This window comes from Cololabis saira, chromosome 8, assembly GCF_033807715.1.
Source record: "Cololabis saira isolate AMF1-May2022 chromosome 8, fColSai1.1, whole genome shotgun sequence".
Classification (NCBI taxonomy): domain Eukaryota; kingdom Metazoa; phylum Chordata; class Actinopteri; order Beloniformes; family Belonidae; genus Cololabis; species Cololabis saira.
Window position 1 is genome coordinate 45,596,799 of NC_084594.1, and position 13,319 is coordinate 45,610,117.

At 44.0% G+C, this 13,319-nt stretch overlaps 1 protein-coding gene across 1 annotated transcript; it reads right to left on the bottom strand.

The window, feature by feature from the left end:
- Window positions 1–3,942: 3,942 nt before the first annotated feature.
- Window positions 3,943–11,387, bottom strand: isy1 (ISY1 splicing factor homolog). The gene is made up of 11 exons (XM_061728116.1): window positions 11,268–11,387; window positions 9,543–9,565; window positions 9,221–9,272; window positions 9,075–9,140; window positions 7,939–7,981; window positions 7,746–7,858; window positions 7,527–7,644; window positions 6,752–6,874; window positions 6,528–6,637; window positions 5,141–5,230; window positions 3,943–4,150 (listed from the first exon to the last, which is right to left on the bottom strand). The coding sequence occupies exons 1-11, from the start codon at window positions 11,268–11,270 to the stop codon at window positions 4,043–4,045; spliced, it is 849 nt and encodes a 282-aa protein (XP_061584100.1). The 5' UTR covers window positions 11,271–11,387; the 3' UTR covers window positions 3,943–4,042.
- Between the last annotated feature and the right edge of the window lie 1,932 nt (window positions 11,388–13,319).

Consider the following 13,319-nt stretch of genomic DNA (forward strand, 5'->3'; position numbering starts at 1 on the left):
GTTTATTAGGTAGTCGACACCAGGTGTAGCTAAAAAACTGGGTATTGAGTTGGCTAGTGGTCCGAGGACTCCGCCTGGAGGAATCCCGAGCAACCTGGGAGGTGTTTAGGCAGAGAAGCTGCTGCTGCCGGAGCCCCGGAGCCCCGGAGCCCCGGAGGGGAATCACTGGGAAGACGTGGAAGCTTTCACCAGAACATTTCTGAGGTTCTTCTCCAAGGACATGAGTTTATCCATGAGCATCTGAAACACGGTGATGGATTTTGCTCTGGTGTTTCACACGGTTGCTGCTGAGAGGGAAGATGTGTTCAGCTCCACAACCCCGGTCCTCACACTGAAACACGGTGATGGAAGCCCGATGCGCTGGAGCTGCTTTGTGGCTTCAGGCAGGGTGAACTTTGTTCTGGTGCACCGGATCAAGCGAAGGAACGTTGAATATGTTGCTACTCTCAGGGCTAGTGTCGATAAAACTGCTGCCAGTCTCGTTTATGTTGCGGCTTTTCCCAAATCTCTCGAAAGACTTCAAAATCAAGGTCCTGGAGCGAGTGTTATAAAGAGTTTAGTCAAGGTTTACGTTCAGTTTGGATGATCTGGAACAATTTCCACAGAAGAATGGGTCAAGACAGACAAACGACAGACCTGGACCCGGACAGTTTCTGCTGATGGAGTTTGGAGGCTGAGGATGTTCAAGGCAGGAGCTGAAGGTGGTTTCCAAGCTTTTATGTATTTTAATAGCTCATTTATTTGTCTCCTTTCGCGCCTGGCAGTCATTTATTTTAAGTCCGTTGGAGCCCAAACCAATCCTGTGATTGTGCCGAGCTGTTTGCGTGTTACACCTTTAAGACTAAAGAAACAGAGGCTGCACACACACTCTCACACACACTCTCACACACACTCTCACACACACTGGGCTGCTGATTAGATGCGGCTGATGGCAGTTTTCTCCTCACATGACAGCACGTGCAGCATTCGGCCGTTAATCTAGCGTCACATGCTGCAGGATGCCACCAATCAACCAATCAGCAGCCAAGCTGAACCACATGACCAGAGCGGAGCGATGACCGGGACCTGGACAGACACTCTGCTGTTGAGCAGCACAGCTCAGGAGCACAACTCCAGAAAAAATGAACAAAAATAAACAAAAATAGTGAAACATGTCAGTGTGCAGCTGCAGTTCCTGATGTGACATCACATGGGTGCGGAGCGGCCTTTTTGAACCATCAACCAGATGAAACAGAGAGGACGTGGTCAAGTTTACGCTTTCAGCTTTAAAAGGTTTCATGAAAATGTGGCATTACCGCTTAGGAAGGAAGAAAGTATTTCTATTTTCATTTAATTTTTAAAGTATTTGGAGAAAGCGGCACAGCTGTAATTATAACCGTAATTTCCTTTACACTTAATGACCTCGTGAAGTTTGAAGGCCGTGAACATCAGCAGACGATGAGCCCCCCAGCTTCACGAGACTTCCACTGCTTCCCTTCATTAGCTGCTGGTTTGTGGTCTTTTTGCCTGATATGTTAAGATTAGGGGAATTGCATATAAAGCCCAAAACGGCTTAGCTCGGCAGTATTTACAAGATTTGATAGTGCCTTATGTTCCTGGCAGAGCTCTCCGCTCCCAGAGTGCAGGTTTACTCGTAGTTCCTAGAGTATCTAAATGTAGATTTGGAGGGCGGGCGTTCTGCTATCAGGCACCATTACTATGGAACCAACTTCCAATCTGGGTTAAGGAGGCTGACACCACCTCCACCTTTAAAACTAAACTGAAAACCTTTCTGTTTAGTAAAGCCTATAGTTAGTGTTAGTAAACCTCTAGCTGGTGTTGGTAAATCTCTAGGTAGTGTAAACTCTAGTGTGTTAGAGTCAGTAGTCATAGTTGCAGCTATAGAACAAGACTATAATAGTTAGTCTCACATATAGCTTTGTGGTAGATATGCTGCTATAGGCCTATGCTGCAGGGGGGCACCGACATGATCCGCTGGGCGGTGCCTCTCACTCTTCTCCTCTCCTTTTCCCTTCCTCTCTTCTCCATTTCCATTTTTATTTATTATAAATATCTCATAGCTATCATTTTTGTCCATCGTTCCTGTAGTTTCTTGTGCCGGCCCCCCTTTTTTCTCTTTTGTGCATGTTTGCAGGCTGGAGGCTCGGGAGCTGCGTTCTGGCCTGTGTTCCCCCCCCCCCATCCCCGGTCATCCCATTGCTGCTTCCACCTGCCTACGTGGATGTCTGCTGTGTGCTGCTGACGCCCCCCAGATCAGAGGAGGTTTCTATGTTTCTCTGCCCCGTCCCCGGTACCACAGGGTCGCCAACCGTCTCTTGAAAAACGAAATCTTCCCGTATTTATAAACTAAAGTACGTCCCTGTGAGAAAGTGAGCAACCCCTCCCCTTCTCACCATCACCGGACTTTTTTTTAATGTGTGTGTCAGAGTGGAGGATTGAGCGTGGTCTGCGGGGGAGCAGCACACAGGTGTACCTGGTTCTGCTGATTGTGGCACACCTGTGTCCAATCAACCTCTCCACCCTGCCTGGGTTTATAAACAGCAGCTGTATACCAGAAGGGGGGTCTGCTGAATGGAGGAAGCTTGTTGCGAGGCTATGCCCCATTTTGCCCTCCGCCTGTATGTTTTTTTTACTTAAATTTTTTTGGCATTCTACGCTCTGCAAGGTTTTTTGACACCTCATCACCCAGGTCCAGTTTTGCCTTGTCCCCTTGTACGTGGGGAGGCCGCTCTGGTTCCTCACAGTCCCGTATTGAGCTGAAAAGGGACGCACTTTGTCCCGTATTACTGTGAGTTAGAAAATAGTCATAAAAAGCCAATGGAAAATGGCATTGAGCTGTTGAGTTCATAAGTTGTTTTCTGTTTTACTACAACTGTAGAGTAATGGGGTCCGTTTCACAAAGCAGGTTCAACAAACTGAGTCTAATCCTGAACTCTAGTTGATCTACTTTGAGATTGGAAACTTTTCAGTTCCAGAACAGCAGATTTGAGTTAATTTACTCAACTCTAAGTAGTTTCACCTGGAGTTAAGCGCGTGCGCCACAACTATAAAAAGCCAGCATTAATGGAGCCCTGATACAACGATTCACCATGGCAACGGGAAAGAGGTCTGCTTTTTTCACCCGAATGGAATTAGAGATTTTAATGCACGCAAACAGCGAATTTGAACATGTTTTTCAAAAAAAGAGTAACACCGCAGCACAGAATATAATATAAAATTAATTTAACAGATCTCTACATCATTCACCTGCAATCCTGTGGAACTCCTTGATGGCTTGGACAGGTTTATGTAGGCTTGCCACCCGTGCCTTGAAATACGGAATTGTTCCGTAATTGGAAATTAAAAGTTGCGTTCCGTATTGAACCAATACAGACACATATTATGCTCTTATTTATTTATGTAATAATATACAGGTGGAGGTGGGAACATTTGAATATATTGCAAAACTTCATTCGTAGTAAATTCAACTTAAGGTGAAACAAATATTTCCCACTACATGCAAAGTGAGATATTTCAAGCCTTTATTTGTTATAATTTTGAGATTATGGCTCACAGTTTATGAAAACCCCAAGTAAAAAATCTCAAAAAATAATATATAATATGAAATCATTAAACAATTCAATCATCAAAATTATAACAAATAAAGGATTAACATATATGTAATGAGTAATGTAATGAGACTATGTACTGTACATGTATTACACGGTCTGATAACCATCTCCCGACGAATATTTAATTTTCTGCGCATTAATTCTGCACCTTCATCAATTGTGTCTTCATCAAAAGGACATGCCGTGTTCGTGACAATGGACTTCTAATGTGTCCTGAAAATGACGAATAACAACTTGTATCGTATTTCAAATCCATTCTGATGATGTACAGAGAAAATGATCAAACTCCTGACTGTAAATGTTGCGTTGAGTCAAAAACAGCACTAGAACATGAGCCAAGAAGGTTTTAATGAGAACAGAGTATAAAAACAAGCCCGTATTTACAGGATTAAACACACGTGGACAGACGGACGGAGATACGGCCTGCCGGGTCAGAGTCCCAGCAGAGTTCTGGCCTCTTGACTCTGAGCCTGAAGGCTCTCGCTGGCGTAGCGCTGCAGCAGCTCCATCTTCTTCCTCCGGACCAGAGCCTCCTCCACCTGAGAACCGGGTGAGAGGGTGAGAGGGGTCCGGACGCCAGCGGCTCAGAGAAAAACACATGTGTGTAATAGGAATGGGTGATATTTTACTGTTCACGATATACCGTCAAAAAACTTCCCCACGGTAAGAATTTGTATCTCGCGGTAAAAATGATAAATTCCCGTTGATGACGTTTTTGTGCAAGGCTGATTTATGGTTCCATAAATCAGCCTGAACAAACATGGCGGAAGGCGGATGTGAGAGCGAGGAGCTCGTTGTTAAATGAGACTCCAGCTCCAGCTCTGGAACTGGTTTGGATTTAAAGAGTGACGAGGAGCAAACATCATCTATTATATGCAGAGTCTGCAAAAAACAGTGAGTGCAAAGGATGGCAATACAAGTAATTTATTATATATTTTACATTATATATTATTATATATAACAGCTGCTGCTGAGAAAAAAAATTGCAATAGTATCTAATTTGTGGCATGTTCCAACCACAGGTTAATTTGCACATTTTATTTATATTAGAAGAGGTCATCACTGATTGGATTTTATTTTCAGTGAACTTTTATTTATTTGTCCTGTTTCTTTATTTATCAGGTCGTATTTCTCTCTACTTTGTGATTTTATAAGCTGAGAAAACTTGAAGGATAATGGTACTTTAGATGTTTGCACTGTTATCCCACTGTTTACGCCATACAGTTTGAATAAATGTTGAATCTGTTCTTACATTTCAAACTTGTTTCATTTGATTCATTACAGTTTTGCAGTACAGGTGTACTAATTTAATTGTTTTTTTATTAATTCAATTTAATTGGTGTAGTTTAGTAGTATTTAGTATCTTTTAGAGCAGTGTTTTGGCTCCAAAGACTGAATGTGGTGATAGATTTATAGTTAAAAAGGGGGAGTTGAATTGGGTTTTTTTTAATCGTCATCGGGATAAATGCCAGAAATTATCGTGATACATTTTTTAGTCCATACCGCCCATCCCTAATGTGTAGTCTCACCTCCTTCTGCGAGGGAACAGGTACGTGAGCGATGAAGGCCACTCCTCCCTCCTCGCCCTCCGGCTCGTCCCAGCGCTCCTCATCCTCCGGCTGGACAGACAGAGACAGACACAGACACAGACACAGACAGAGACAGACACAGACACAGACAGAGACAGAGACAGAGACAGAGACAGAGACAGAGACAGAGACAGAGACAGACAGAGACACAGCTTTAGCTCAGAGAGCAGGGAACACGCTGCTCCTCTCACTGCTCTGCATCGTCATGTTCACGTAGCATCAGTTTATTCAAACAAAAACAAACTAATCATTCAAACCATTCTTGATTCAAAAGACGACGACGGGTAATAAGGCAGTACGGAAGAGTATTAGGGCCAGGCAGGAGAAAAAATATTGGAGAAGGGAAGATTTTTTTTTATTGTGCACTTCAAGAAAAAGTCGAAATGTCGAGATTAATGTTGAAATACAATTTTGAGAAAAAAGTCAAATTGTCAAGAATAAAGTTGAAATACATTTCGACTTTTATTCGAAATTGTACTTCAATATTAATCTCGACATTTCGACTTTTTGTGCATTATAAAAAAAAGAAAATCTTCCTCCCCTAAATGATGTGTTGTGTTAACAAGAACTAAGCCGTTTTTATATCCCCTTCAGTGAGAATATAAGGTACAATTAGCTCCAATTCCAGGCTCCACCTCCTCCCTGTCTGGCGTGGCGTCCTGTCCTCCCTCAGCTACTGCCATTTGGTAACACTGATGTTAAAAAAATTATTAAGCATTTTAAATCTGATAAAATTAACTTCCACAAACCATTAGAAGTTAAACTACTACACACTATTCATTCCTTTATCACTGATCTCTGTCCATGTTTTTGTGTTTTTTTGAGCCGCTGCAGGTGTTGCAGGTGCTGCAGGGGCTGCAGGTGCTGCAGGTGCTGCAGGTGCTGCAGGGGCTGCAGGTGTTGCAGGGGCTGCAGGTGCTGCAGGGGCTGCAGGTGCTGCAGGGGCTGCAGGTGCTGCAGGGGCTGCAGGGGCTGCAGGTGCTGCAGGTGCTGCAGGTGCTGCAGGGGCTGCAGGTGCTGCAGGGGCTGCAGGTGCTGCAGGGGCTGCAGGTGCTGCAGGTGCTGCAGGTGCTGCAGGTGCTGCAGGGGCTGCAGGTGCTGCAGGGGCTGCAGGGGCTGCAGGTGCTGCAGGTGCTGCAGGTGCTGCAGGTGCTGCAGGGGCTGCAGGTGCTGCAGGTGCTGCAGGGGCTGCAGGGGCTGCAGGTGTTGCAGGTGTTGCAGGTGTTGCAGGTGTTGCAGGTGCTGCAGGTGTTGCAGGTGCTGCAGGTGTTGCAGGTGCTGCAGTCAGCTTACTGCCTGTATTGGGAGCAGGTGAGGAGGAACTCACCTCTTCGTGGTGGACGGTGTAGATACTCTCCTCCTCTTCCTCCTCCGGTTTGTCTCCAGACAGACGAGACTCCTTCTCCGTCCTCCACTTCTGCACCGCCTCCATCATGGCTGAAAACATGCCACACAGGAAGATCAACCAGACAGGAAACGGCCGTCCAGCCGCAGCCCGCCGAGGCAGGTCCCGTCCCCGCCCTCCCCTCCCCCTCCCCTCCCGACCCCCACCTTGCTTCTCGTACTGCGTCTCCAGGGGAACCAGCACCCCGTCGTCCTCGTCTCTGTAGCCGTAGTACTCGGCGTCCACGTCCTTCATCAGCTCTCCCCTCGTCTTCCTCTGCGCCGGGGACGCTGTGGGTCACATGACCAGTCAGCACCAATCACAAGTCTGATCCAGGTGGATGTATTGTAAGGCTGGGGATCCATTCAAATGTCAAGAATCGATTCCCATTCTTAAGATTCAGAATTGATTATCAAAATTTGATTCAATTCCGATATTGATTTGGGTTAGTGTTATTAAAACTGTTTTTTGAGCTGTTGCATGAATTATATGACTGATATGAACAGATCCAGGGCAGCAAACAGGGACGTATGAAATACGTTTTATTCTTTCCCACATTCACTTTTAATTTTTTCCATTTTAGGTCTATTTCGGTTTTTAATTTTTGAGAATTTGGTTTTTAGCATTTTATGCAAATGTGACCCCCATGACAGTATATAAAGTAATGAAAAATAGACAATATATAGGCAATTATAACTGAAAACTTTAATGTATTCATACCTTTAAACATATTTAAGGCAAAAACATGACACCAGTTATTCTGGTGTCATCCTTTTTTGGGCATAAACAAAAAAATACCAAAAGTTGTAATGTAACGATGAAAAAAAACAAAAAAAAAACGATCTTTAGACATACGAATCAATTTTTAGGAATTAATATGAGAATCGATTTAGAATTGGAAAATAGATTTTTCCAACACAGGCCTACTGTATTGATACGTACGTTCCGTCTCAAACAGCTCCCTGACGCCAGGAAGGTCCCGGGCTGCTCCGAAGTATTTGTAACCACGGTTACCAGGAACCTCCTTCCCCTCGTGGTCCAACATCCTGGGACCAAAGCGCTGACACACACACACACACACACACACACACGAGTCATCACACTAGTCCACTACTCATTAAGCCACCAGAGGTTTGGTCAGGATGATCAGTTCCTGATTACCGCGTAGTCGGGTCCTCCCAGCTCTTTGATCCGGACCTCCCAGTGACGTTTCTCTCGGAGCAGCTTGTTGATCTCATCGTTAAGATCCCGGATCCTGAACTCCCCCAGACCGGCTGGAGGAGGGAGAGACGGAGGAGAGGCGGGTCAGAGGCAGAGACGCAGACGGAGGTGCTGGTTCTGGGTGTGGACTCACCGTTCTGGATCTGAGCAACCTTCTTAGAGACCTCACTGATGATCTGAAACAGTCCCAGAGAAACAGAGATCACCGTCAGCTCGGACATCCTGCTGACACAAACACGCTCCAACACTGGACCACCCGCGTTATGGTCCGTTTTGGGGGGGGTGTCTCCTTACAGTAACTTTAAAGCTGAGCTCACACAGATTATAGCTGTGGGCAGGGAGGTATCTCCTGCCCGCAACGGCCTGAAGGACCTCCCACCTTTGTAAAGCCACCTTGGGTTTCGCCTTTTTTCCCCCTAAACATGTCCCAAAAGTCACCAAATTTTGCACACAAGCCAGGCCTGGTGAAAAATGTGATATTTAATGGTTTGCGGCCTAATGGCTCAACAGCGCCCCCTAGAAAACTTCGTCCCTGAAGTCCCACAATACGGTTTCACGTACATGCACAAAATCAGTACACACCTGTATCATGTCGCAACTTAAAGAAAAGTCTCTTGGTGCCATGGCCCAAACCCAACAGGAAGTCGGCCATTTTCAATTAATCGTGTCATTTTGGCGCAATTTATGCCATTCCTTCGGCAGTTAATACGGCCCGAACTGTAACCTGCACCCAGGTGTGTTATACATCAAAATGTGCGTCTCCATCCTGCGACGACGCGCATTACTTTTCTCTTTCAAAAGTGTTACCGTGGTGACGCTAGACGCCAAAAAGCGCGCCCACCCTTCATCTGATTGGTCCATATTTGATAGTTCTCCAAAAGTCACCAAATTTTTCACGCAATCCAGGCCTGGTGATAAATTTGATATTTCATGGTTTGCATTAATGGGCGTGGCCTAACGGCTCAACAGCGCCCCCTAGAATACTTTTCTCTGCTATAACTTTTGAATGGTTTGACATAGAGAGTTGTGGGTGGTGTCATGGGACTCGGTATTGAGTCCTTGACCATAATTGGCCTGAACTAGCCCCGCCCCTTCTTCTGATTGGTTGTCCCTATTTTCTGCTATAACTTTTGAATGGTTTGACATAGAGAGTCGTGGGTGGTGTCATTTCTGATATGCTTATGGGGGACGGTGGCCATGAGTGCGAGGGCCCGTTCATCGCTGCTTGCAGCTTTAATTATTATTATTATTACAACGTGTCAACAGTACCTGTCGTCTCCATTTTTCTGCTTTAGGAAGTTCGTTGCACTCCGAAGCCAAGAAAGGTCTTCTCTCCTGAAGGCAGAGACAGACAGGTCAGACAGAGACGGATGGACAGACAGACAGGTCAGAAACAGAACCCAGAAGAATCTCACCTTGACTCGTCCTTCCTCCAGCTGAGCCTGTCTGAACCGGGCCAAAGCCGTCCTGAAAACCCACCAGAGAGACACTTAGCACACCAGAACCAGTGTGGAACATCACAGCGCGCGCGCGCGTGTGCACACACACACACACACACACACACACACACACACACACTCACTCTCACTCTCACTCTCACTCTCACACACACACACACACACACTCTCACTCTCACTCTCACACACACACACACACACACACACACACACACACACACACACACACACACACACACACACACACACACACACACACACACACACACACAGTACTCACATGGCCTTCTCAGCATTCCTCGCCTGCACAAACAGAGACAACAGTTGTTAAAACACAGTGAAAAATGTTCATGTGTGCAAAATTGTGAAAGGAAACAAAATTCCTATTTAACAAACTTTTGGACTTTACAAACTTGTGAATTTTCAAAGCAAATCCTGAATTTCTGACTTCACAAATTCACAAATTCTGAACCTCAAAACTCAAATTTTGCAAAAAATAATAATAAGAGCTGACGAGAGCTAGAGAGCTTAAACATGCAACTCTTTAACTTGCGAGAAACACTTTCAGATCCCAAGAAAGATGGTGCATACGAGTGATTTAAAGATCTGTCAGACAGGACACAACAAAGTGTGATGAGACACGCTGGACCTGTCTGACTCACCAACACGGCAGATCTGCCCCCCTGTGGTCAGAACCGCTGTCGCCACACGGACTTTAAATTGTTCACGGTAACTACATTGATATTTTCATTTAGATGGCTATAAAGGAAGATGACTTGTTTTATTTTCTCACAAATACGGGATCTTGAGCCTGACATTGTAGCTTGCGGTCTCTGCCGGCACCAGACTGCTGATTTACCATGCCGTATTCTGAGCGGCTGCTGAGGGAACATGTTGACACATTTGCCGTCTAGTCAGCCTTTGTACTATCAGGATTGTTGCGGTTGCAGCGGTTTGGTAGCCCAATCAATTACTATTATTATTTTTAAATGGAAGAATAAAAACCATGGACCCTAAGCTAATAAGGGCTCACCCAGAGGGAATAACCCAGAGGGAATGAGAGGTTTATCCAGAGAGAATGCCTGTCAAATATCCAACTTAAAACTACCGTCACTGCGGTATTTGCGTGATGCTTTGCCGCTACTGCTTGAAAGTAACAAGTTCTGTCTCCGCGATCTAAGCCAAGCTAATCGGACACACTCACACCTATTAGGTCCTTATATAAACAGGCTCTGAAAGTAATGGATAGAAAACCTGTAAGATGGCATCACTGGCAAATTATCAAAAAATAAAATCTGACAGTTTTGTAGGCTTCTCATTTTTAAAACTTATTTTTAAATGTGTGAATAACCAGAAATGATATATAATGCCAATTGGTAAACAAACAAAACAGTGGAATTAGAACTAGGGCTGCAACAAGCAATAATTGTAAGATAGCAACATTTGGACAGTCATCCTTCTCGGTAATAGGTACCAAATTATGGAAAACACTGAACCTGAAATCAAAATACTGACAGAGCTCAAGGTTTTTAGCAACAAGTAAAACAATGGCTGAAACTGAAACAAGCTTGTGAACATTGACTTTAACATACTGTACCACTGTATTATTTTAGTTTTCTGTCCATATCTGGTATTGTCTTTATTCTGTTTATTCTGTTTTGCATGTTTTGTATTTTAATGGTTTTGTACTGTTTTAACTCTGCTTTCAAATGTTAAGTGAAGGCCTAACCAGGGACAGGGGTTGAAAATTAGCTCTGGCTAGAAACCTGGATGTGTGACATCTGTTTTGTACTTTTTATGAAATAATGTTTGATACATTTGTCCCTGTTCAATAAACGTAATAATAATAATAATCAGCGTCTGAACGGAACCAGGGGTTCGGGTGTAAACGGACCGGCTGCTCCTGGTTCATTCTTCCCCCCCGAGCTGAACACTTCCCCCCCGAGTATTAACTTCATAACAGAGAGGACTTGTCGTTAACGCGCCTACAGGAGGACGGACTCACCATCTCTGCAGATTTTCAGCCTTTATCCCAGAAAAAGAGGAGAAATCAGCCTGAAACCAAGAAAAAGTTAACACCAACGACCAGCCACACGCTGCATAAACAGGAAATACGTCATCTGATCCTGATTCCGGTTCCGGTAACAAGTTTCTTCATTACGACTATCCCGCTGCCGCCCCCTGGTGGCGGAGCCGGTAACTACCCCCGATATTAAAACAAAATAAAATAAAATAAAATAAAATGAAATGAAATGAAATGAAATGAAATGAAATGAAATGAAATAAAATAAAATTCTGAGGTGAAAGTTGCTTGACTCGAGAACCCAAATGTCGGTAAAGCGATGAAGTTAAGCCAGTCCAGTTCATGTCCTTTGGTCACAAAAAAACAGAATACGAAACACTACCTACTCAAAGAGATGACAAGACAAACATCCCTGCTGCGCACAATTCTTGATCATGTTTAAATTTATTGTACCTTGCTGTCCTTGTGCTTTTTGTTTGTTTTGTTTGCTTTTGTTTCTTGAGTGAATCTGTTATCTTCACCATTGTTGCTGTAATTATTTCCTAATTTTATACCTTTTTCACCCTGCCTTGATCTGTACATTCTTTGTGCTAAATAAAGTTTAAAAAAAAGAAGATCAACACTGTATAAAAAGAACTGGACAAACGTCAGTGTGACGTCCCCCATAGGTTTTTTTTTTGTCTTACTGGACCATTAGTTCCTCTCAAAGAAACCGACACTGTGCAAAAATGGGCAAAAGTATGAAACAAACGAACATGTAAGTCAGCTGGAACATGCTCACCTTAGTTCAGTTAACATGAGTTTCAAAGTTTTATCTGAAAATAGCAGGATGAGCACTGTTGAAAGTCTCCATTCTCCTTTTGATGTAGCTGTAATAATGACCTTGGTAATAACTAACTCCTGTCAAAACGTCATTGGGTTTGAAATGTTGCAGTGGTTACTATATTGTTAAACCTCACATCAGCCCCAACATAAAATTCCAAGTGGATATGACCACTATTGATATACAGTAGGTCATATTTGGGACTTCCTGATATCACCTGGATGAAATTAAAAACATTTAGTTAATAATATGTGTTAAACTGACAGGTTGATATTTGAATACTCAGGCTGCTTTGCTGTACCAGTCTGTCCACATACCGGTATCTTGTCCACATCTGCCCCCACCCCACACAGAAATAGTTGCAAAACTGTGCCAGTGAAGAGGATTTTATTAGTCCATGTTAAATGCTGATGAGAGATCTCTTTTTTTAATCAGTTTATCAGTGTGTTTATGTGGTTCTGCTGTAAATGATGTGATTGTAACTTTTTATCCTTGCTGGTTAAATGCATTTGACGTCTGGGGTTTATAATGAGTAATGTATGTGTAACATTTACTGGAACCTATGAGACCCAAACAGTTAAACATAAACAGAATACCAATATTTGGCGACAGTCCTATTGATTAGTTTTTCTTTATGTAAGGATTGCACTCTTTCCCCTTATATTCAGAGTCATCTCAGCCTGGTTGTAGCTCAGAAGAGCGGACAGTTACACCCAGTACTGGAGTTGAGGGGGGATGAGGGGGATGAGGGGGATGAGGGGGATGAGGGGGTGAGGGGGGGATGCCATCCCCTCCTGAAATAAAAACGGTCCAAATCATCCCGTCTGTAAAACTGCCATCCCCCCTTTCCATCCCTTATGTCATTTCATCAATTCAATTCAATTCAATTCAATTTTATTTATATAGCGTCTAATACAACAGATGTTATCTTTAGACGCTTTCCAGAGATCCAGAACATGAACATAAACATAAACATAAACATAAACATAAACATAAACATAAACCCCCGAGCAATTATTACATAAACAATGGCAGGTAAAAACTCCCCTAGTGGGAGAAAAACCTTAAGCCAAACTGTGGCAAGAAAAACTCCCCTTTAGGAGGAAGAAACCTTTAGCAGGACCAGGCTCATAAGGGGGGACCCTCCTGCCGAAGGCCAGACTGGGGGAGTCAGGGACGTCAGCAGCACAGCAGGCAGGTGGAAGCAGCAA